Genomic DNA, 23,009 nt, shown 5'->3' on the forward strand with positions numbered 1-23,009 from the left:
ATGGACCCTTTCCGACATAGCTTTGAATGCGACCCTTTTTGATATATTGGTAAAAAGCAACAAATCCGCATAAAATGTTATTTTGGGCGATTCTTCAAGAGCTGACAAAAAAAAGCAAGTCGTGCCCGAAAGAAAGCTACATCGAAGTGTGACATAGTTCTCTATACGTTTTGGTCGCGTTTAACTATGTCCTAGTAGGACAAGCGACCGCCGCATTAGCCAATTTGAAGCTTGGTCCTGTCGTGTTTGTTTCTTTACTTTGTCTTCGTTGTTTAAGCTGTCTTCATCATGTAAAACGTTTACGAACTCGCCTAATTCGCTACCTTAGTAAAGAGAAATCTTGTCAATAGCTTTGGATACTGCCTTGGCTTGTGCCCACGACATTTTTCTTTTTAAAAAGAGCGGCAGAAATGTCTATCAGTGAGTCAGCCCCACACTCCTTCCATACTTAGAGCCGACCTCTGAAAACCACCTCTATTTCGAAGCCTCTAGTCAAGAAAGCAAAGGGTCTCGGCCGCGGACTTCGCCCTTTGCTTTGTTCCTGCTCTGACCACAACCGGAGCTTCGCATCTCCGGAAATTCCGGTTCCGAATTCATGCACGCCAAACCCTGCGTCCTCAGCTTTCGTCATCGATCCATGGATATTCGTGGCGGTGCCGGCAGCGCTGCCTGCTCCCCGCTGCCACTGTTTCCCCCAATTCTGTCTCCTCGATATAATACAAAAGACAGCCCAAGAAGGGAACGTCGTGGAGACGGAAGTAGCGAAAACCAAAGGCGCCCGAACATCGACGGTAGCTTAGTCGGAGGACGCGCAAGGCGGTCTTCTCCTTTATGTCACGCACGTACGGGCAGCCCCTCCCGGCGGACGCATTTATGGAGAAAACGGGTCCCCGGCTTGACCCGGTCTCGTTGGCGCGATCATCCGCGCCTCAGACTCCGGAAAGGGGCTGCTCTAATGCGAGCACCTAGGTGCTTATGGGTCCCTTGGCGGTTTTCCGACGGGGTCTTGGCGAGTCGCCAAAGATGAGCACCAGGAAGATGATTATGTTATTTCACTGAAGCTGTGGACGGACACCGAACGCGAGTAAGAGAGAAAAAGATGTCTGCGCATTGTTTCTTTTCGTTTCGCCTCCATGTGTCATTCCCGATGCTGCTATGATCATGTCACTCGATTTAAGTGCTCTTATCTTTTTACACTGCAATCAAATTGACTGCGGAGTTATAATGAGACGCTGCTGACTCCTCGCGCCCTGAATTTATTACGCTACCAGTTACTATCATGTAGAACCGAAGTGCAACATGTTGGAAATTCAAGTATCGTCTTCTCTGAGAAAGCGACACGAATAATATAATATAAATACGGCCAATGTGCGGGGCCATCGTTGAATTTCAATAATTCTGACCACGTCTTCTCGGGGCGTGTGTTGAGACATTTTCAGTTTACGCGAAACCTGCAGACATGGTTTCCAAACATGCGGAGATGGTTCCAATACAAGCGATATGGATTGACTTACTACACCTTGTGGTATGATCAAAAAAACTGCTCCGACTTTACTCAACAAGATTAACAATTTAATCAAACGTTTCGTCTCCCATCCGGAAAATATCGTCAGTGAAACCTACAAGCAGGAAACCTGCTTGTAGGTTTCACTGACGATGTTTCCCGGATGAGAGACGAAACGTTTGATTAAATTGTTAATCTTGTTGAGTAAAGTCGGAGCAGTTTTTTTTATCATTATGATTCCCGGCTTTTGGAATATTTTTGCACCTTGTGGTATGCCTGTGCCGACATCACCTAGAAAAATCAATGCCCGTGCACTAGAATTTCGATGTTCTCAGAGTGAGATCGAGCGAAGACACAGATTGTATACGAGTGCTGCGTCAGTGGTCGGCTGTTTCTCGTGTCCAATCAAGGCGTCGAAGGACGCTCGCCATCGGGTTCTGGTTCATTTGCTGAGTTGGCGGCATCCGAGTGTGATGACGTAACACCGAAGTATAGTGGGGTGCTTGGAGGCCTTCAATGTTTTAGATGGTGTTGACTGTGTCGACTATAATCGAAGAGGTGCTAATTATATTTTATTATAATTTGAGCCCTAGTTTTCTTAGTTTGCAATTATTACTAGCTCTTAAAGAAGCGATGCAACAATTTTCGTGCTTTGGGCAAATACCGCTTAGAACGAATCCCCGATGTTAAGGACCTATGAAACACGCGTCCGTTTTTCACTCAACGCAATAGAAGCCCCAGTAAAAAATTAAAGAAAAACAAGCAGGTTCACCCCCTCAACCCGCAGCCAGAACAAGCGGCCACGTGATCTGGAGCCGATTATATGTCGCCAATGTTGATCATAGCCACGCTCTAGGGTTAGCAAAGCACAGGACACGCGCTGAGTTCCAGACATTGTTATGGCTCGGCTCTTGTCGTCGTTGCAGCGATTGGACACGGGCCACTACCCAAATGCTTCTCGAGCTAGTAATTATCACGAGCCCAAATCGAGTGCTCACGCAATGCTTGGGCCCAAGCTATGAACAGCAATAAAATATCGTCATATGGGTGTTCTGCGATCACCGCTTTACGTAATCAACGTCATCAAATTTTGCAAAGGAGAGATTGAACGAAAATGATCGATTTTGTCTCTGAAATTACGCCGCAACAAAGGAGTTTCTTGGCCAGTGGCGTTGCGTGCGAGTAACCTTGAGTCCCACTAGTGCCAGTAAGCTGGTGTAAAGTGAAAAATATTCCAATTGAATATCGTTGCACCGCCCCTTTAATGAGGCACAATCGTTAAATTGTGAACCTAAAAGACCATTCTAGAAGTAGGCTAGAATTTCAGTAAATATCTCTTAAGGTTAAAAGAGCACGTTACCTATTAGTAAAATATTGTAATGTATAACTTGCGTAGAGAAATGTAAATCACCGAACGTATGAAGGTACTGCTTGCCAATTATAAATTGTATGGAGACGTGTGTTGAATAATTATTGCAAAAAGAAGTAACGGAAAGATAGATCTATAAACGACGACGACGAGAACGGAGGAATCGATAGTGACTCCGGCGGCAACTGGAACGAACATGTAAATATTGTACATAAACCCTTCCTTCCTAACGAACTCGCTACATATAATCCTCTTAACGAAGAAATGTAACAACGTGTAAGATTAATTTAGAGATCAAGTAAAATTGAAGGTGTTGTAGACAAAGATCACAAATAAATATTCGCTCATTTCTGAACTAACAGTCTGGACAGCCGTGAATGATTCTGCTGTTGTAGTTGAAAAAACGAGGTTTAATCGTGATAGATCTCCGACAAAAAAACGCAAAAAAACAACAAAAAACACTAAACTATATTTTATGGAGCGTGCGTCTCGGAGGGGCCAAAATGCGAATAAGTGCAGAGTGAGTTTAATTCATATATCCTAAGCTGAAACCCGCAACGCATAAGGCAACAATATATATCAAGTAAGTTTCATTGTGCGAACCGCGGAACGGACTGTCCCTGTAGCACAATAGCCAAACTAATTTAAAGGGCAACTCCGGTCAAAACTCAAAATGAAATAAATTACTGGTATCGCTGTAGTGACACAAAATACGACCCCAGCCAAAATATTACGTCCGTGGGACGCCGCATTCTCAACTAATGCCGATATTAAAAATGCGACCCGCCGCGAGTCGCTGCTTGTTAGCGGGCGGCCAGCGGGTTGCCGATCGCTAAAGCAACATTGGGCCGTGATGTCAATATCGTTCTCTTTTTTTCCTCCGGTCCGGGCGTTGCGCGGAGTGTACTTCTTGAGCCGCTACCACCGCTACTTCGGCTTGTGATTGGCGTGTTTAGCCGGTGCTTTTGTTTGTAGCCCGTGTAGCTTCGCTACAGTGTTTTGTTTATTTGCTTGTGAGGACTCCAAGACTCGCTTTAGCAAGCAACTCGGTGCGCCCAAAACTGCCCAGCTGTTCCTCGGAAGATGCCGAGTACAACTTGTAGCGCTGTGGGCTGCTCAAACAACCCGCTGCGCGAAACGGAGGTGCTTTTTCACAAGTTTCCAACGGACCGGAAATTGGAGAAGGTGTGGGTGAACGCTGTTCGACGAAAGGACTTTGGACTTCGACTTTTACGCGCCCGAGGGAAAAAGAACAAAAAAACAGACATGTGCAACACAGACATGTGCAGCACAGCGGAGAGCCTCAAAGCTTCGTTTCTGGGACTGACCCGCAGCGCGAAAGCGAGAGGGCCCGCAGTACTGTACGTCACTGGCAGCGCGGCGTAGAGCAACGCCGCTCCATCCACGGAGCCCCGATGACAATTTAGGCCTAGCAACGAGTACGGAAGACCGCACACACGGCGACAGCTGCCGAGTACGGCACCGTCCGAGTTCACGGGTTTTCTAGACGCTAGCTTTTGGGTATACGCACTAACTCTTGCTACATATGCTGGATAACTACCACGTATACAGAATTAAAACAAAATCAGCTTTCCTCCTATCTTTAGACGGCTAGTGCAACAGAGGTAGGTGCCGATCGGCCTGCGCACTCGTTGAACGAGAACGATCCTGACGTTAAGTTCACATAGCGGCTGATTTCCAGTGTTGCCGGGACCTCGAGCGGCTAGTTTCGGTTTTGTTGGCCGCGCCCCAAACAAAACTTTGAGGCGTCTATATCTTTAAAACTGCGCACAATAACGAGAAAAAAAATTACACATCGAAATTCAGGGACGCTGACTGCATTAAAAGCAGTCATAATCCCAAAGTCGAAAGTATGGACCGGAGTTGCCCTTTAAAGTATCAATGTACGCTCCCGCTTTCAGTATCAGGATGTAGAAAAACTAAGCGCCCTTTCAATTATACAAGTATAGCTGATTGTTTTACGGGTTCCAGACTGTATTAGCAATCAGTTTAATTTCAGTGAATGAATAAAAAAACCAACCAGGAGACTAGGGACGAGAAATAGAACAAAACAACGCCGTCCCAAAGCGTTGTGTTGTCCCATTAATTTTGTCTCTAGTCTCGTGATTTTTTTTTTTGCTATGATTGTTTATAAGCTCGCCTTCGCGGTAACACTTATTGTAGTTATATCTTGATAGTTTGAGCGGATAGTATATACGTATAATGCTCCTGAAACTTAACTCCACCCCTTATTCACCAAAATCTTGATATATTGGGGGACACTCGAAGAAAGATAGGTCACTACGGCTGCTGAAATGTTTTCCTCGGGTTGAGTTGTGATTAAAAGGTGATAACGTCACCCTCAAAGCTTGACCGATAGCCGGAGGAATAGCGCAAAAAGTGTCGGAAATACGACATCTTATGGCGGCGTAGTGTTTGAAAAGCACTGTACATGTGATTTTTATAAAGAGAATAGTGTTTACAAAATATTCGGTAATACACCATTACAGGCTAATATAAACTTCGAATATCTTGTATCTTTAACACCACTTCTTTTTTAAGTTTGAAGATGAATCAGACACGGTTCAGATTTCTGGTGAACTTTTGGCGCACGGCAAACGATGACAAAAAAAAAATGTAGAGTTAGCAGACAACAGCCTCGCACAACTAGGAAAACGAAACAATTGCAGAAAGTTTGCCTAGGAAGGTGCTTGAGCTGTCCGACTGCCAGCGCATGCTTCCCACCTTCGATTGCGTTTGGGCGTCATTTGAGACCCGAGCGTACAAGCGCTGCCAAGGTAGAACCAGAGTCCTTCAGTGCGCCTAGAAACTAAAGAAGAGGAGGAGGCGAGTGCGCGAAGAGACGTCAGAAAGCCGAACTTTGGTACGAATGATTATAGTGGGTAGACCTAAAGCTAGCTGCCTTTCTCTCCATTGCACACGTCGATGAGTTTGAATGCGAGAACTAAACGCCAGACGCCGGCGTTCCGCGTTCCACCGCGTTCGGCGAGTCCAGTGGAGACAAAGGCACCAAGCGTTAGTCCTAACCGCTAATTATTCCAACCGGACCTCGGCGTTCTGACGCCCCCGTGCCCTCTCGTCTCCTTTCCCTCAGTTTTTCGGCGCATTCACTACTGGTATCGAAACGATGATGGCTAAACAACTTTCCATAAAAGCGTATGAGGGTGCGCGTGCATTGCTGTGTTTCTCTGTTATGTACGCGCACTTTCTGCCTGGCCGCATTTGTTAGCGAGCGATGGTTGGCCTGTGATTTAGCATGTGTGAACTGTGATTTTTGTAAATAGTGGAAACGTCTATACATCGCTCCAATATTCACGAGTCCTCAGCCCAGCGTGCGATCTACTTTGCACAGTACGCGCATGTTCGTCAAATCGGAAAGCGAGCAAATCACACGGCATACGCACGAACAATGAAACTAGAACGGACCAGGAGCCCGTTTTTTGAAAGGTCTATTAGGGGAGGTGTGCCGAGCAGAAAATCGAATGCACGCCACTTGTTCATGACGCCGTGCGATGGCACCACGCGGAGGGTTCAGATAGAGTTCTTGTATAGGCTCCCTACGGTAGCCATAGTTGCGCATTCATCCCCGCAGCGCCTGCTTTCCTGCACGGCATTCGGAGTCTGCTTCTGACGTGACTGAATTCGGCGAATAGCAGCGCCTCGCGTTCGAGGCGTGCGGCGCGCTCAAAAGCAGGGGAACTTACGGCGAGGCGTGCTTAAAGTCTACTTTCCTGCACGGCATTTGAGTCTGCTCCAGACGTGATCGGACCTCGGCGAATAGCGGCGCGGCGGCACGTGGAAAACAGGCGCACAACTCTGGCGCCCGCAGGAAGCCTATACAGGAACTCTAGGTCCAGGTGACTGTTTGCAGGTGAGATGAAAAAGCACTGCGATTCTGCAGGTCTCAAAAATCACTCCCATGAAGTACAAATTTGATATGTTACTGAAGAACGTAACTAACAAATTCAGCGAATATACTAAAATTTATATTCATAATTACTTAAATAACAAAAATTAAAACAAACTTTATATCTTTACGCAGGCATTGCGGCGTGCTTTTCATGCTAAAAAATAACAGCGCTATTTTTGCACTAATTTAATTCTTACTTTAGAACACATTTGTTCATTTGAGGAGCTTATGATGGAACAAACCAGAGAATTTCAAGCTGAATGGACTACTGCCGTGGGGTTCGTGTACCGTCTTGGCGAGAACTAGCTCGTATCTTTGTACAGTGAACATGTCTGTTCTTCAAATAATAGAATTGGCCTCGGCAACGGTGTGCAATCACAACTGTTTCCTGGACAAAAAAAAAAGTGGCGTGATTAGTAGAGTTAGACAGTTCGTTGACTGTAAGGCTGGTGGTTAATCACCACTTGAACAAAGAGAAAAAGCGACAATTACTTCCGATTCTGGAAGAGTGTGCAGTGCCCAGAACGTATTGGACAGGCTCGCGGTTTTAACATTCTGTCAGTTTGTTTCCTGTGTCTCTGCTAGAAAATGCCAGAGTTCCTTAAAAAATAGGCCGTTTTTAAACGAAGTGGGCAATGACGAGCCCGCACGTCGTAATTTGGTGATAACCTTCGTGTTTTTAGGCGGGCGATGGCCTGTAGAATGTCGACAGTATCTTTTAGTGAGGAGCCTCGTTCGGAAGTATGTAGGGTCGTTTAGCAACATGAAGGGGACAGCATCCATGGTAAGGCACAGACGATCTCTTGCGGTTTGGCTAACCTCTCTGTCGCTCAAATGTAGGAGATGCCTTACGAAGTATTTTTTTTTTCTATATGGAGGTCACAAGCAACCAGGTGAGACTGAAGTATTTCGTCCTCCTATCAAACCGCAATCATTTTCGAAAAACAAAAACAGGAGCTTTGGGAACCCGAAATAAGAACACTTTAAATATTTTCCTTGCGGATTTATAGCCTCTCTTGCAGTCAGGCGCGAAGCAGGTGGGCAAGCGTGCAATACTCTGTTCACCCTAGGGTACCTTCATATGCGCTTTGCTTAGGGTGGTGGCATCTGACCATTTTGTTCCATACGTTTATTTTTATTTTTTGTACAGAAGCGCGCGAAACAGTGTGTCCCTGCACGCGCTTGTGGCGCTGACTGTGCTATGGCGACATTTTGTTTTCGTCCATTTCTTTGTACTTTCCCCGTGAGCGCGTGCTGTCGGCATCGGGTACTACAAAGGGTGGCATCACCCTAAACAGAAAAACGTTGAGGCACCCTAGTTCACCCTTAAGCAAGAAACATAATCTGCCCAAAACTCGGCGCCTGCAAGGTCGCTTTCCCGCGAGAAAAATCGGATCCTGTTGTGCGCACGTGACAACTCCTCCGCCAATACGGAGATGGCGACGAAAGGAAAAGGAACGCGATACTCTGGCTCTGCAAGCAGAGACTATACAGTTACTCTACCTGTACCTGAAGTCCCTTCATGTTTTACCAGTACCTCGACCACAGCGCTCATTTTGTTCTCATGAAGCGGCAGCAAATAGAACTACCCAGGAACACAGAGCGCTATATACAGCGTCTCTCTGATCGACCTTCCACGATTGGCCAAACGCTCACTGTGGCGTTTTCGGTAGAGTTATTTCTGCTCCAATCGAGAGTAATAAGAGCAAAATCAGTCTCACAATTGATCTTTTCCCATAGCGTTCTGCGCACGCGCGAGCTCTCAATGCCAAGCGGCAAAAGTCGGCACGAAAAATCGAGAAAATTCGGAAGGAGGCTGTGGATCAGCGAGTAGAACACTTAATTGTAGCATATATGTAATTGTGTTTCACGAAAAAAGGAAGTGCACGGAAAGGAAAACACGACGATTAGGTGGACGCCACGGATGCTTCTTTTTAAAGTTGCGTTGGGCACACCTCGCAGCTCAGAGAGCGAAGAAACTGGTAGCGTAGCTCCCAGTATCGATTCGTAGCGCAGGTAGGTCACTTCCTCGATTTTTAGTTCGTGCAGCCACCGCCTGGTGCCGTCAGTATGTGGAAAAGGTCTACTCTGACGGTGTTGATGAAGGAACGGGATAACTAGGCTTCCGCGGAGCGTCTTACACGCACCATCGAACTTGTAGCACGCTACTAATAATCTCGTTCGTGACATCAGGGAAAAAGGGTGCGGCCGAAGCATCTCGTCGTCATTAGCCACCATAACGAAACTTTCTACAAGATCAACAGCTGTCGCCAGGGGCGCTATGGGTCCAGCGGAGGCTTTTTTTGTTTATTCGCAGCACCATCAGTGAGCCACAACAATATCGCAATGACAAGTATATATAAAAAAAAATTCTCGTAGATTGCCATTTTGTTACGCCTGTAACTGAATATTGTACGCAAGCACCGATGATTCTTCATAGATCTCTATTAAAAGAACTTACAAATAAGTTTTCATTCGTTTGTTTTTAAACAAAAGAAGCAAAAACCTTAGAGGACGCTTAAGCTTCGCCTTAAAAAAGTAGAACGCGAAAGCGTCATCGGGCCCAGTTCGCATCGCCTTCTCATTCGCTTCTCATATACTCTTCCTGCAGTGAGCTGGAGCTGCGGCGGACATGGCATAATCAGGATTCCGTAGCGTTTCTGGCTCGCAACCGAACAGTTGCGGTTAGAATCCCGCCTAAAAGTGTTCAAATCTTACAGCTAAGCTGTTTATGGCTAGGATTTTCTGGATTTTTTTGTGTGCGTGACAAAAAACTCTGTGATCGCACCGCCGCACGCGCCTTCCCCATGTAAAAGATTCGAAGTAAATCACTAAAATAAAGCGTTCACAGACGCGCGTTCAAGATGACATTCGTTTTAGGCTTTTGCTTTATAACATTTACTGCTCCAAACGCCGGCACGTGACGCGCGTGGAAAACCATTCTCTGCATCCTCCTTGGTGCTGGGGTAATTTAGCGATAGGTCCATTTTGTAGATTAGTTGTCATGGGCACTATTTTCAAGATCAGTAGACTATCAAGTAGATAATAAAGGTTTCTCAAAGATTCGACGCTGTGCGACCCGCGTCGGCCATGTCTACGCTCGAACCGCCCTTTCTTTGTCGTCGTTCCAAGCGCTTGCGTGCCAAGTTTCCTTGGTTTCCGCCCTCCCAGGGGGGCGGTCCCTTCGCGTCTAGTTCCCCCCGACTCCTCGGGGCGAGTCTGTGTCGTGTGCTAAACAGCTTCACTGGTTATCCACCTTCAGAAAGTGGAAAGGCTCATGATTTTCCCTTTAAGGCGAATGAATTATTTATAAAGTGAAGTCATTTGAGACATGCAGCAGATTTTAATTCGGATTGCATGTCATGCGATACAATATGCATGATTTTCACGTGACGACATCGGATCATGTCTGTGAACATTCCTTGTACATGCGGACAAAACCAAATGTGGTAGTTGCAAATGAATGTTACAAAAGGTACGCGCTCAGCAGATAGGCTACCACAATGTCAGCTGGTGCGATGTCAGTGGATGTTATGTTAAAGTTTTGCTAATACATCAGACAATAACTAACGTAAGCTGCCTTGGTTAGTCAGTGCCGAAACGCCGGCCTACGGATCACCAGCTGGCGGGTTGAAATCCCGGTCGAGGTTCCCGCACTCGGAAGGCGGCTTATGCGGCTTATTGCGAATTTTGGGTTGCACATCAAAGGATTCCCATGAGGTCTAAATTATTCATCAGTCTTGGGCTGGGCCGCGTTAGATACCCTCTGTTGGATTAGCACATAAAACCTCAAAATTTGAGCTTCAATCAGTGACGTGTTGTTCTTTCTCGGAGTTACTGCTTGTTAACAGCAAGTCAGAGAGTCTTTTTTAGATGTGTAACCTTTTTCCAGTGCATCTGATCACAAGAGGTTACAAGTTCTTCTAATCAGACACATTAGAAAAAAGTTGCACACATAAAGAAGTCTGGAATAGTTAGATAAAAGCTCAGATGCTGCTGCCTCGCGTGTCTGTTGCTTGCATTCCGTGGGCAAGCAGAAATTCCAAAAAGAACGACCCTCCAGTGATGGAAAGTCAAATGTAAAACATTTTAGTTGCTAAACAAAAAAAAAAGAAAGGAAAGAAACACTTTCTACGACGCATTTGTTATAACGTATAACGAACGTCTTGTACCAAGCTTTACGACTTTGCCGTAACCCTGGTAATTACTTCCTTCGCAAGTTGCGCAGCGCAAGACTGTGGGTCTGAAATGCGGAAAAGAAAAGTAATCTCGTGATCTTTTGTGTACTTGCGGAGTGAAGAATTGGCTGGATGGTTGTGCCTTTTCGTGCGTAGAAAAAAAAACTCTAGTTTGGAATTGTTGCTTCCTGCATAACTAAAATATGTCACTGCCGTCCTGTATCTTCGCATATTACTATTGGAGTTACTAAAAGCCAGCACGGTAAACAAAGTGTTCCACTGAAAAATATGACACATTTTGCTTTAACATTGAAAGAAGCTTGGAACTCCCTAATTGGATTAATTTTGGGGTAGTTAACAGAAGAAAAAAAAAGGCTGACTAAGGCGTCTTTCAGGCATAATTATCAGGAAGAACTATGCCTGCGCATCTCAAGAATGTTGCTTTGATGCACGTTGCGTGATTAGCGCATTTCCCAAGACACACGAGAGCTTCGTTTCTGTCCAAAAGTTTTATCTGTCCCCTTCGCGCTAAGTTATTGAATGTTAACAAGCGTACTTTTCCGCAATATTGTAGCAAGATAAAATAAATGCACCGCTACTAAAGAAAGACTAAAGCCGGTGTGGGGTCTCTTTGCTCATAGGCCTTTCCGAAAAAGAGCGTTTTGACGGTGCCATTTTGAGCATTTGTGCGTATGGCGCGTGCTTTGCTTGCTTTCCGAAGCGAGGAACACGGATGTGCTGGACTGTGAAGATTGCACGCTGGATTGTGATTTTGTTAACGCTGGAAAGGTCTGTACATCATACAAAAGACAGTCTGCATACAGATTTGAACGCGAGTCACCGCGAGATCTGTGCTTTAAATGCCGCTTGGCAATGAGTTCTGAGTAACTTGGAATGCGGCATTCGAACCACGGATATTGCGGTGACTCGTGGTTGCAGACTGTCGTTTGTATGATGTATGAGCGTCGTGACCTCGGCTTAAAACATCAAAAGGCAGAAGAACCTGACGTTAGAAGTTATCGCGATCATATACGCAGGATATACGAGCCATGCATGTAATTTTTCGAAAGGTTCACGCCTACGCATTCAGTTATTATTGGCACGCCAGGGAGGCTGGGCAAGTCTTGACTAAGAAAAAAACAATTGTCCGTTTATTATTCAAAGTGTTTCTATCCGTTTTCAGATGTCTATGTTTTAATAAATTTATAATTCTGGTACATCAGTTTGCGCAGCTGTGTTTTGCCAGAAAAAGCTTTAGGCTATGACTGTCATTCTGACTTCCTAATGAAGCCGCATTATACGTATCAGTTGTTATCAGGGATAACGCGAACCTTCCAAAGTTCGAGTTTAAAATATTTAGAAAATTTCACACCGTGTTAGGGTTTGAATTTGAAAAGTTTGCAACTTTCCACCCCGCTAAGGTTAGATATTCGAAAAATTCTGAAATGTAAAAGTTACCCAAATTTTGAGTTCGAAGTGTTCTACTCCTTTACAAATCATGATCGAAAAGCTCGAAAGTTCTGAATTTCTTTAAGATTCAGGCTTGAAAATGAAAACAGATTTCAAATTTATTTGCGCTGCAAGTTTAGAATTTAAGTCGGAATCCTTCGAATTTTACGGATAGAGATACATCACCGCAGTTTCGAATGAATTTTTCACGGATTTGTCTTAAAAAATTTTGCGAAATGTCCTACAAATTTTTCTGAGAGCGTTGCACATTTCTTTAATGCCGTAAGTACCTATTCCTGCTCAGCGCCGTTGCGTTCAAGGTACTACCCGTACTACTCATTATTTATCGTAACTCATGAAACAAGGTTGAACTGGTTGAAATTTTTATCGAAAAGTATTGAAGTGGGTCAGGTCATTGTGCTTTCCACCTCTGTGGAAATCAGTAGCAATCTGATTAAATAGGGCATAATTGCGATTCCGGCATGAGACAACAAAATATACAATACAAGGGATTCACATGAAGATATCTTTGCTTCCCGAAAGTTTTCGGTTTCTCTTAGCGTTCATTTTCGGTTTGATGACCCGTAGGACGGAAAAACTACTGGACACAGGCGCAACACCCGACACAGCTCAGGGTTGAATTTGAGGAGAACGACACCCGACTAAATTAGGTGGCTCCCCGACACCCTGAAATACAGCTGATTATGCCACGACCGGCCGTCATCAGGGACACCACATTTCCGGTGTCTCGAACGTTTTTGCTTCGATAAATTAAGATATTGGCCGCTCTAAAATGCAGTGGCCTCCGAATGATAATGAATTAAACGCTGATCAAGCGTTGGATGTAGCCCGTCGGCGTCGTGCTCAACGCGCGCCTTTCCCCGACCTGTCGCTTACTCTAGAGAGCCGGGGGACTTACGTTCGTAACTAACTGCTTTCAAAAACGCCTTAGTGAAGCACTTTGATTGAATCTCAAGCCTGCAGACCAGGGATCGGTTGGCCCGCCGGTTACCTCGGGGCAAGCTACGGAATTGTGTATGCGGGAGAAGTTCTGTGCGGAAGCCGAAGGAAAAAGGTACAAGGCACGAGGCCGAGGCCACCACAAAGCGATCGTTCAGTGCTTTAAAAGCGAGTCGTTTGTCGCACGATTTGGCTAAAGGATACTCCAGTGAAGTTTTCACTCCACTCCTCACATTTATATCTTGCGTTATTTATATATACTGTCTTAAACCGTTGAAAGGTTCAACTTGATTCGAAATTCGTCGAGCTTTTGACCAGAATTTCGAAGTGGTCAAACTTTTGAACTTATCAAATTTGAAAGTTCAAAAATTGTCGATTTTCATAACGTGATAAGTTTGAAATTCCGAGAATTACCTAATTTAGTAGCGCAAAAAAAAAAAAAAAAAGCTGGAAAACCGTTGATTTTTTTATCGACAATAAATCGAAAGTTCGAAAATGGTCGAAACCTGTTCGAAACCTTTTCCAGAAACTTTTCGAATCTTTTTAATCCTCTGGTTCGATATACGACCTTAGATTCAAAGAAAGTTCGTAGAATCTCTAGTTCTTATCGCCTAAAATGGTTAGCCAGAGATTAGATTATGTCATCGCGTGTTCTCTGTGCGATTTGCTGTTGCGGGGGGGGGGGGGGGGGGGAGGAGGAAGTCTGCGCTCTCTTTTTATCAATTTCCTTCCGCGAATAATGGCCTGCAGAAAAAACTAAAATCTAATGCGCGTCGTATGGGTTATTAACGACAAAAATTTATTCCGAGCGGCAATTAGGGAAAGCAAGAAAGCTATTTCATGGCCATTTTGCCATTATGTGGTAGTTATTTTGCGTTTTAATACAGGAAATGCAGCGAGTAAATTTTAAAGCCGTTGTTGCCCCAATAATATCGTTAAAGGCATCATTAAAGCTACAAGGCTTGCGTGACTTTGAATATTTTTATTCGTAATAGAAACGTTTAAAGGTCTAGCTACCAGTGAACTAATTTCGTGCCAAACGCTATCTGTTGAGCTCAATCAGATGTTTTTCAGCACGATTTTAGTGGGACCCATTTTCCACCTACCTTAACTGAAAGTTGGAAATATGTGTTGCGGCAGTTATGCGAAAACCAAAGTCCGTTTACAGCCTAAAGTGTCATAAAGGAAAACTTTTGATTACATAAATAGATTACATAAATAGATAAGGCAATGTTAATTTAAAAGAAAATTATAACAACATGGGGCGATGTCACAGATTAGATTGGCTTTGCCATGTTCCGCGAACGCGGTACAAGAACATTAACTCCCAGGCGCGTTGTTTTCTTCATTGTTATTTACTTTATGCCGTGATCGCAAGTTTCACAAGATGTTAAGTCTAATGTAGGGTGCTCACCATAAAGATACTGCGGGTTGTTGCTACACAGAGGCCTGCGTGCACAACCGTACGGGTGTGCTGGTGAATCATTTAAACATTATTCATGTTCAAATGTCCCAGTCTGGTCTTGCAGTTGCGCGTGGTCGTACCGGTGTGAATTTATGTAATGATCCCCGCCTGATGCGCGTTACAAACAGGATAATGTAGGGGCCTAATGGCTCTTTAGAAAGAAGCTCTACAACTCCGTTTATAGCAGACTGGGTATGTGCTGATTAAAGATTCAGCACGCATATTTTTAAATCTTTTTAGCCTAAAGAAGAAACGCGTTAAATCCGAAACTAAAGTATGTACTCTCAATTCATTTTCATTGTTGATTTAGTTCCGAAATTGCGTGTCGAATGTCTACCACGGATATTCCGCAATCCCGGCAGCCATGTTCAGACTGTACCGTGATCGTTGACATAATTTCCTCAACAAGCAAAGTCATGCAAACAATAAAATGGAAACCAAATGGTGGGCTCCAGTTTCCCTCAGTGCTCACATGAGACATCCTTGTTTGCTCCAAGCTCTATCGCATGGGGCTCCTGGCATATTTCAAAGCCTGATCGAGGATGGGGCATCCCTGCCCAACGGAAATTTATCAAGACGTTCGCGTGCCATGCAGAATCTGCTTCGGGGAGACCGGGTAGAAACGGGACGCCACCTCCCGGGTAATTAGGTCCCGTCTTTAATCGATTCCCCTGATGGATGGGACCCCCTCGGCTAGCGCGGTTGTAGCAGGAGCAGCCGATGCAAGGCCCCGGGAATGCCAATGAAGCCTGCGCGGGTATTCTATGACCCAGCACGTGCGGTGGAGTCCTGACGTGAGCGCGCACGTTTTGTCAGTGCCGAGCTGTTGGAGTCACGGGCGCAATCAGAGTTATCCTGCACACGCTTATAGAGGTTTGGGCGAATAGGTTTGGGCGTATTAGATTCACAAAGCCTGGATGAGCCCGTTTTCGTTGATTTTAATAGGTACGAATGAAGAAGAAAACAAAAAGGCGCAAAGCGTAGTTTCCTCACGTAGCGATGAGTACATCAACCACCTTTCATCTCGTGTAAGCAGAAATAAAACAGCGCGCCAAACAACGAGAACAAGAGGGAAGGAGTATATTGCTTCTGTTTCGTTTGCTTAGACAAGAACCAACTCGCCCACATCGTCACTCTGTTTCAGCTTGTACCGCAAACCGCATATGTGTGCGTGCATATAGGCTGGGATGTCCTGCGTTTCTACTATCATATCGTTCTTGCGATAGGAAGGAATGTTTTTTTTTTCTAAGACAGCATATGACACGCGAGTGTTTGTATACTGAAAACACACGACAGGTTTGTTTTTTAGATCGAACATTTTATTTTTCATAACTGTCTTTCTAAATTAACATACACCTTCAAATATTTCTATCCCCGACTGCCTGTGCAGCAAGAAAGAAAAGGTGACATCGTGCCATGTGGTCACTAATGTAGGTACTCTTTCAGCTACATTTGAAATGAAGTGGTTGTCAACTTCCAAAATCCCCCTTGGCAATTCATTATATATATTTGTTCCGTATTTATTCAGAGGCTATAACAAGTGTTAGACGGCGTTTTCACCATACGCTGAGCGCGTATTGTTTACTGATTGTTTCAGAGACCTGTACAAAATAGGGTGGCCGAGAAAAAATATGGTGGTCGGGTTTATTGCAGGTGACTTTAGCGCCGGGAGAGGACGAGTACGATAAAGATAGCCTCACTCTTTCGCTGATAATAGTCGCGTTTGGGGCGCAGGGCGTTCGGCCAATCTCTATTGCGCTGGGGGTCATGTGATCGCCCTCATCGCCGCCTGCTCTTTTTCGCCTTGGTCGCCCGTTCCCTCGGCGCTGTAAGCGTTTGCGCGCAAGAATGGGGCGGCCGAAGCATACGCCGGAGCAAGCAGCGGCTGCTCGACGGCTTAAGCGCGCCCATGAGAGAACACGTCGACCATGTGTAGGCGCCGACGGTCTAACCCTGGGTCTTAGGATGTAACGAATTCAACGTCTAGATCATGCTGGGCGTGAACGTGAAGCGGCATGTTGAATAGAAGGTTACCGTGGGAAGAGGACACGCTGATGGGATCAAGCAATTTGTGTAACGAGTTCGCGAAAACGGCTTGGTGCTAGCTGTTCTGCGTTTTATCGGTTGAGGTTTACCTAGATACCGCGCGACGCGACATTACCGGAATTTTCAGTGAATTATGACACAATATCAGAACGTCGCCCAGGTGCCGCTGTCCATTGGAACCACGTCCCATGATCGTCCGCACAATTTGTTTTCCTTCATAATCTGGCAATGTAAATGTTTAGTCTTTCGCCGATATTCATGACTTTGCTTCAATTTTATTCAATGTTCCGTAATAGTAATTGCTTAAATACATCTTTAGTCATTTGGCACCTTCCCATGCAGGTGATTTCCGTATCTGTATCACGCAGTTCCAGCGATGGGCAACATATTTGAAAGATGTAGTTGTGTTGTCTTTGTCCTACATGTTTGTTCGTTCTTCAATCTTGACCCGCACTAACACGCTCTTCGTCCATTAATACTTGCAAAATGTATGAAAACAAAAATACAAAATAATTCGACCAATATTTTAAATTACATGTAAATTATAATTTTAATAACTGTATTTAAACAACACTGGAATAAAGTACATGTAAAATAATTTTGCATCTCATAGCTTTCAAATTGTACGCAAGAAATTCTCCGAATAAATGAACACAACGCCTAAATAAAACATAGAGTTTGTATCCTACGACAATAAAGTTTATGGCTGTTTATGGCAAATGTTTATGGCAAATATAAAAGTAAAGTTTATTTACCAAAAAACTACTTCAGGTAAAATTAATGTTGTCTAGAAACAAACAATTCCAGAAAGCCAGGAACATTTCTTATTTTTCCGCACAAGTATTAAATTAATTCGTTCCCAAAAGGCGGCCCTTCACTCATTTGTACTCAGCAGTGCATAAACTACGGATAAGAGCAAAATATATTATATGTGAAGAAGTTGTAGTGCTTCAACTTAAAAACTTGCCCCCCCCCCCCTCCCTCCTAACAGTATCGAAGAGGATTGTAGTGGAAAATGTTGGTTACCCGAAGCAAAATCCAGTAGTTCACGTCTGCCTGTGACCAAGGAAGAGTCATGCCCTTGACATACAACACACATGGATAAGATAAAATCGGTATTGAATTGTGTTGCCGATCGAAAGCGCGGATAACTGTCAGCGAAACACCGCGCTGCAGACATCAGGGATCCGCCCTACTGCCATGTTTCATTTGGATGATCAGGGCACCAACTTGCGGTCACGTAATTACCATTTTGTGACGTGCTGCTTTGAAGAGCACACGTATATTGCACATATAAATTGCTTATTTACTAAGAGCACCCGTCTTGCTACATCTCAATAACAGAGCGGCATTTTGATGTCTAAGCATCCATGTGACAAATTTACTTTCACGTGAAAAAATATATGTATATAGGATCCTATCTTAACTTCCAATTTGTTGGTATTGCCGCGCGCCAAGTAGGCAGCGCGGCCGTAGCCTATACAAGTCGGCCAGGACACAGTTACGCGGCAAGAGGATATCGAGGCTGCCTTTGTGAATGCTTACACCACTCTGTTTACAGCGGACGGAAACGAGCAAACATCTGAAATATACAAAGGATTGTTGCCAAAGGTCTCAGAGTCTATAAGAAAGAAAATCAACCAAGAGATCACGGCAGCTGAAGTGGAGAGGGCCATCAAGGAGTTGGCCCCTCGCAAATCACCCGGTGTCGACGGACTTGGGAGCTTCTTTTACAAAACCTTCGCTAAGCAACTGGCCCCGATTCTTCGGGACGTGTTCGCCGACATCCTGCGCCGGGGACTGCTCCCGCCTTCGATGCGTCAAGCAGTTACCGTGCTAATTCCAAAGAAGAACGTCGCAGGACCCCTTGGAGTTGGTCACTTTCGACCGATCAGTCTGTTAACCTGTGATTACAAGATCCTGGCCAAGATTCTCGCGAAGCGGCTGGAGTCAGGACTTGGCAGCGTCATTGGAGACCACCAGACCTACGGCATCAAAGGAAGAACGATTGCAACGAACCTGCATGCAATGCGTGTAGTGTGCGAAACGGCAGAGGTGCTACAGTGTCCGCTGGCAGTGCTGCAGGTTGACCTGAGCAAAGCCTTTGACAGAGTGTGTCATTCTTTTCTTTTTTCTCTTCTGGAGTCGTGCGGGATTGGTGCGCGCTTGCTGCGATATGTGCAACTGTGCTACCGCGATATCTCTACGCGTCTAATTGTGAACGGGAACAAGACCGCTCCCATTTCTGTGAGCAGATCAGTGAGGCAGGGCTGTCCACTCTCGCCAATCTTATTCGCACTGTACCTGGAGCCACTCTGCAGAGCAATTGTTCGCGATGCGAGCATCAGTGGTTTGGTGCTGTCCTCAGGCTCACTTAAACTCCTGGCGTACGCCGACGATGTGGCAGTGGTGTGTTCGTCGGCAACTCAGGTGAAGGCTGTGGTGCAGCATATTAGGAACTTCTGCAACGTCTCCGGTGCGCAAATGAACCCGGAAAAGTCGGCTGGTGCCTGGCTAGGTGGCTGGGACACGAAGCCAGAGCGCTTTCTTGGCATCCCGTGGACGTCCAAGGTGTCTAGTTATCTGGGAGTTTGTTTAGACGTCGAACAGCTGAGTACGGGCCGAGGCGGAGTGGACTTAAATCGCCTTAAATTCAAAGCGGCAGACTGTAACGGCAGATATATTTCGTTAATGCATCGGGCACGCATTTGTAACTCTGTTTTCTTTCCGACTGCATGGTATACGGCACAAGTGGTGCCGTGCGCATCTCTTGACATTGCAAAAGTGCATCGATTGTTTGCAACCTTTGTCTGGGAGTCAAATTTTGAGCGCATGCGACGAAATAACCTGTTCTTAAGTCAGAAGAAGGGCGGGCTCGGATTAGTAAATGTTGAGCTGAAGCTTCGAGTGCACCGCTTCTTGTTCTTTAGGGATCATAAAAGCGCTTTCATTTTGTCGGCATTCAGAGAACTTGGAGGGGCATGTTTGAATCTCTGGCTTGAAGGTGCAACAGGAGTCGCCCGTTCACGCGTGCTTAAATTTTACAAAGAAATAGCGGATGCTATACAGTTTTTCGAAGCGAGGTTTTCAAGGGAGTATCTCGAGAAGGTTAAAAGGAAAAGATTGTACTGGGATACGCTAGAATCAATGACGCCGCCTCCATTGTATCGCATTAGTGCAGAAGGTGTGTGCAAGTCTGATGTTTTCCAGCGTCTTCGACGCTATCCAGTTAAAATGGGGTCAAAGAATTTTTTCCTCCGCCTGCATTGGGAGGTACTCCCTGTGAAGACTTGGTTAGTAAAAAAAGGGTTTTTTGAACCTTGGTCTACAAATTGTGCACTTTGTCCGGTTCCAGAAACACTGGAGCACGTATTCTTGTACTGTACGAATGCCGAGCTGTTTTGGGCCGAGCTTCGAGCGGTGTTGCGGACAGATCTCTACATGGACTGGAAAAAGGTCAAATACTTGGAGTTCGGCTCAGGTCTGAAAAGCAGAGCCTGGGAAGTTCTCGCTCTTCTTGGATTGCATGCCTTATGGAACTCGCGGAATGATCACTTGTTTGTAGTGGAAGGAGCAAAGCCAGCTTGGCGGCACTTTGTCGAGGGTTTTATGTATGTCGACTCGATTATAGAGGTAACGCAACAACCAGGCTTGGAATGCTGGACAGCGTGGAAAGCGCGTTTGCAAAGGCGCTAGAAGGTTGCCCCTTTATTGCGAGTACAGTAGAAAATGGCAGAGTGGCCTGTAAGGGTGCACTAATATTCGTAAGGAGCTGTACTGTGTGGGGTTGAATCCTGCGAAGTTCCTACGCTGCCCTTTAATGTGAGTCAAACGGTCAAACAAGCGGACAGTGCCGTGAGGCTTTTAACCCTGTAAATAATGTGTGTTTTAAATAAAATGTAAAAAAAAAAAAAAAAAAAAAGCGGCCGTAGCCTAACGGTTATCGCGCTTGCCTCCCACGCGAAGGGCCAGGGTTCGATTCCTGGCCGCGGCTATGCATTTTTGTTAACACTGTAATGTGATGTTGTGGTGAAATCGAGAACCGTCGAGCTGATTCGAGGTCAGAATGTTCTACGCGTCGAACCTTCTACGTCGAATGCTCCAGAAGCCAACGGGTGTACAAAAGCGGCTCCGCGGGCAAGCCGGAGCCAGTTTCGCCCCAGCGTCCGACTCTGCTGCTACGCCGACTTCGACGCCCGCGACGCTCTGTTATTATTTTTTGTACCCTTTTATTTTTTTGGCACAAGTTCGCCACATTAAACGTTTATTTCTTCCTGTTTATTTCTTACTTATTGGTCACCACCCGTGACATTTTGTTGGAGGTGCGGGGTACCGCATGTCCGTGCAGCGCAGCCCTCCAAGTTCCCGCAGTACAAGTCCGAACCCAAGCTCCCGAGGACCCAACGAAGACCAGATCGAGACTCGATCAAGTCGCCGCACCCAAGGGCTACACCGGGAATACGGACTTTTACCACCCAGGACCAGGCAGCCGACGATGGCCAACCAGTCGCAGACCCCCACCGCTCCTGGCGTCGTTTACCTACCCGTCGCTCCTCGGACACCGGCTCCATTCCACGGCGAGCAGTACGAAGACGTCGAAGACTGGATTGACCAGTATGAACGCGTCGCCCGCTACAATTGCTGGACCGACGAGCAGCGCCTGCACAATGTCTATTTTTCGCTCGAGGGGACCGCAAAGCACTGTTACGAGAATCATGAGTCCTCCCTGACGTCGTGGGACATATTCAAGACCGACCTCAAGGCTACCTTCATAAACCACCACCGCCGAGAGAGAGCCGAGGCCCTACTGCGAACCAGAACCCAGGGCCCCAACGAGAGTTGCACCGGCTTCGTAGAGGACGTCCTGCGCCTGAGCGCCCGCGCCGGCCCTCGGGCTACAGAAGAGAAGAAGCTACGATTCCTCATGCGGGGCGTGAGAGAAAACATCTTTGGTGGCCTTGTCCGCAGCCCTCCGACGACTGTCGTAGATTTTGTCGCCGAGGCAACGAACATCGAGCGTGCCCTGTAAGCCCGAGCCAGCCACTACAACCGACTCCCCGACACGCCTGTTGCTTCGACGCTGGCATCTTCCCGGATCGACGAGGGCCGCATCCGCGCTGACAACCTTCGTGAAATTGTCCGGGACATCATCCGGGAAGAGCTCCGGAAAATTGTACCCGACACTGATCGCCCCGCCTCGATCTCCATCGCCGAGGTCGTGCGGGAAGAAGTGCAGAGAGCCATCCAACCAGAGGCTCCCATCAGCGGGGCAGTCCCCGAAAAACCCACGCTAACTTACGCCGCAGTGGCCCGACGGCCACCACCTCCTACTCGCGCCTATGTCGCACCGCCCCGACGTCACTCTCCTGCGCCGCAGCACAACCGACGCCACGACGATCAAGTCTAGTACGCCTGCACGGAGCCCCGCGTACCCCGGAAGACCGACGTGTGGCGAACGCCCGACCGACGCCCTCTGTGCTTCCACTGCGGGGAAGCGGACCACACCTACCGCCGATGCCCATACCGACGACTCGGGCTGCGCGGGTTCCACCCGCGCAGCCCGCGCCCTCGTTATGGTGAACGACCTCGGGAGATCGCCGAGTACCTGCGACGACCTCAGTCCCCCGAGCCCGCGTCCCGCCGAGAATTCCGGTCGCCGTCGCCACGACGTCCAGCTTCACCGATGCACCGACCCCGACGTGAAAGCCTGTCACCCCTCGCTCCTCGCCGGGAAAACTAGGCGCGGCAACCCCTGGAGGTGGAGTTGCCGAAGACGACCGACGCCAAGATCCTCCACAAACGTCGGAGGGCCCCCACTCGAGCGCTACCAGAGACCAAAACGACGCCCCTGCAACGGTGTCCAATAACCCAAACGTCGTCATCGACGGCCACAACGCATCAGCACTCGTGGACACGGGAGCAGACTACTCAGTCTTCGGTGGGAGGCTCTCCCGTTGCCTTCGCAAAGTCATGACGCCGTGGGATGGACCCCAAATACGAACCGCAGGAGGACATCTCATCACGTTCGTCGGAAGGTGCACTGCTCGCGTCGAGATTCACGGCGAGACGTGTCCGGTAAAGTTCATCGTTCTACAAGACTGTTCCAG

The 23,009-nt window shown here is 46.6% G+C and overlaps 1 protein-coding gene across 1 annotated transcript; it reads left to right on the plus strand.

Annotated features, from left to right (window-relative positions):
* The first annotated feature begins 20,036 nt into the window (after positions 1-20,036).
* Positions 20,037-20,752, plus strand: LOC121834747. Its single transcript, XM_042288503.1, has one exon. The coding sequence runs from the start codon at positions 20,050-20,052 to the stop codon at positions 20,596-20,598; it is 549 nt and encodes a 182-aa protein (XP_042144437.1). The 5' UTR covers positions 20,037-20,049; the 3' UTR covers positions 20,599-20,752.
* The last annotated feature ends 2,257 nt before the right edge of the window (positions 20,753-23,009 follow it).

Source organism: Ixodes scapularis, unplaced genomic scaffold, assembly GCF_016920785.2.
Source record: "Ixodes scapularis isolate PalLabHiFi unplaced genomic scaffold, ASM1692078v2 PGA_scaffold0__279_contigs__length_252992795, whole genome shotgun sequence".
Classification (NCBI taxonomy): domain Eukaryota; kingdom Metazoa; phylum Arthropoda; class Arachnida; order Ixodida; family Ixodidae; genus Ixodes; species Ixodes scapularis.

Bases quoted from the DNA above. Each gene is read 5' to 3' on its own strand.
- LOC121834747 (XM_042288503.1), top strand. From the start codon at position 20,050: ATGACGCCGCCTCCATTGTATCGCATTAGTGCAGAAGGTGTGTGCAAG.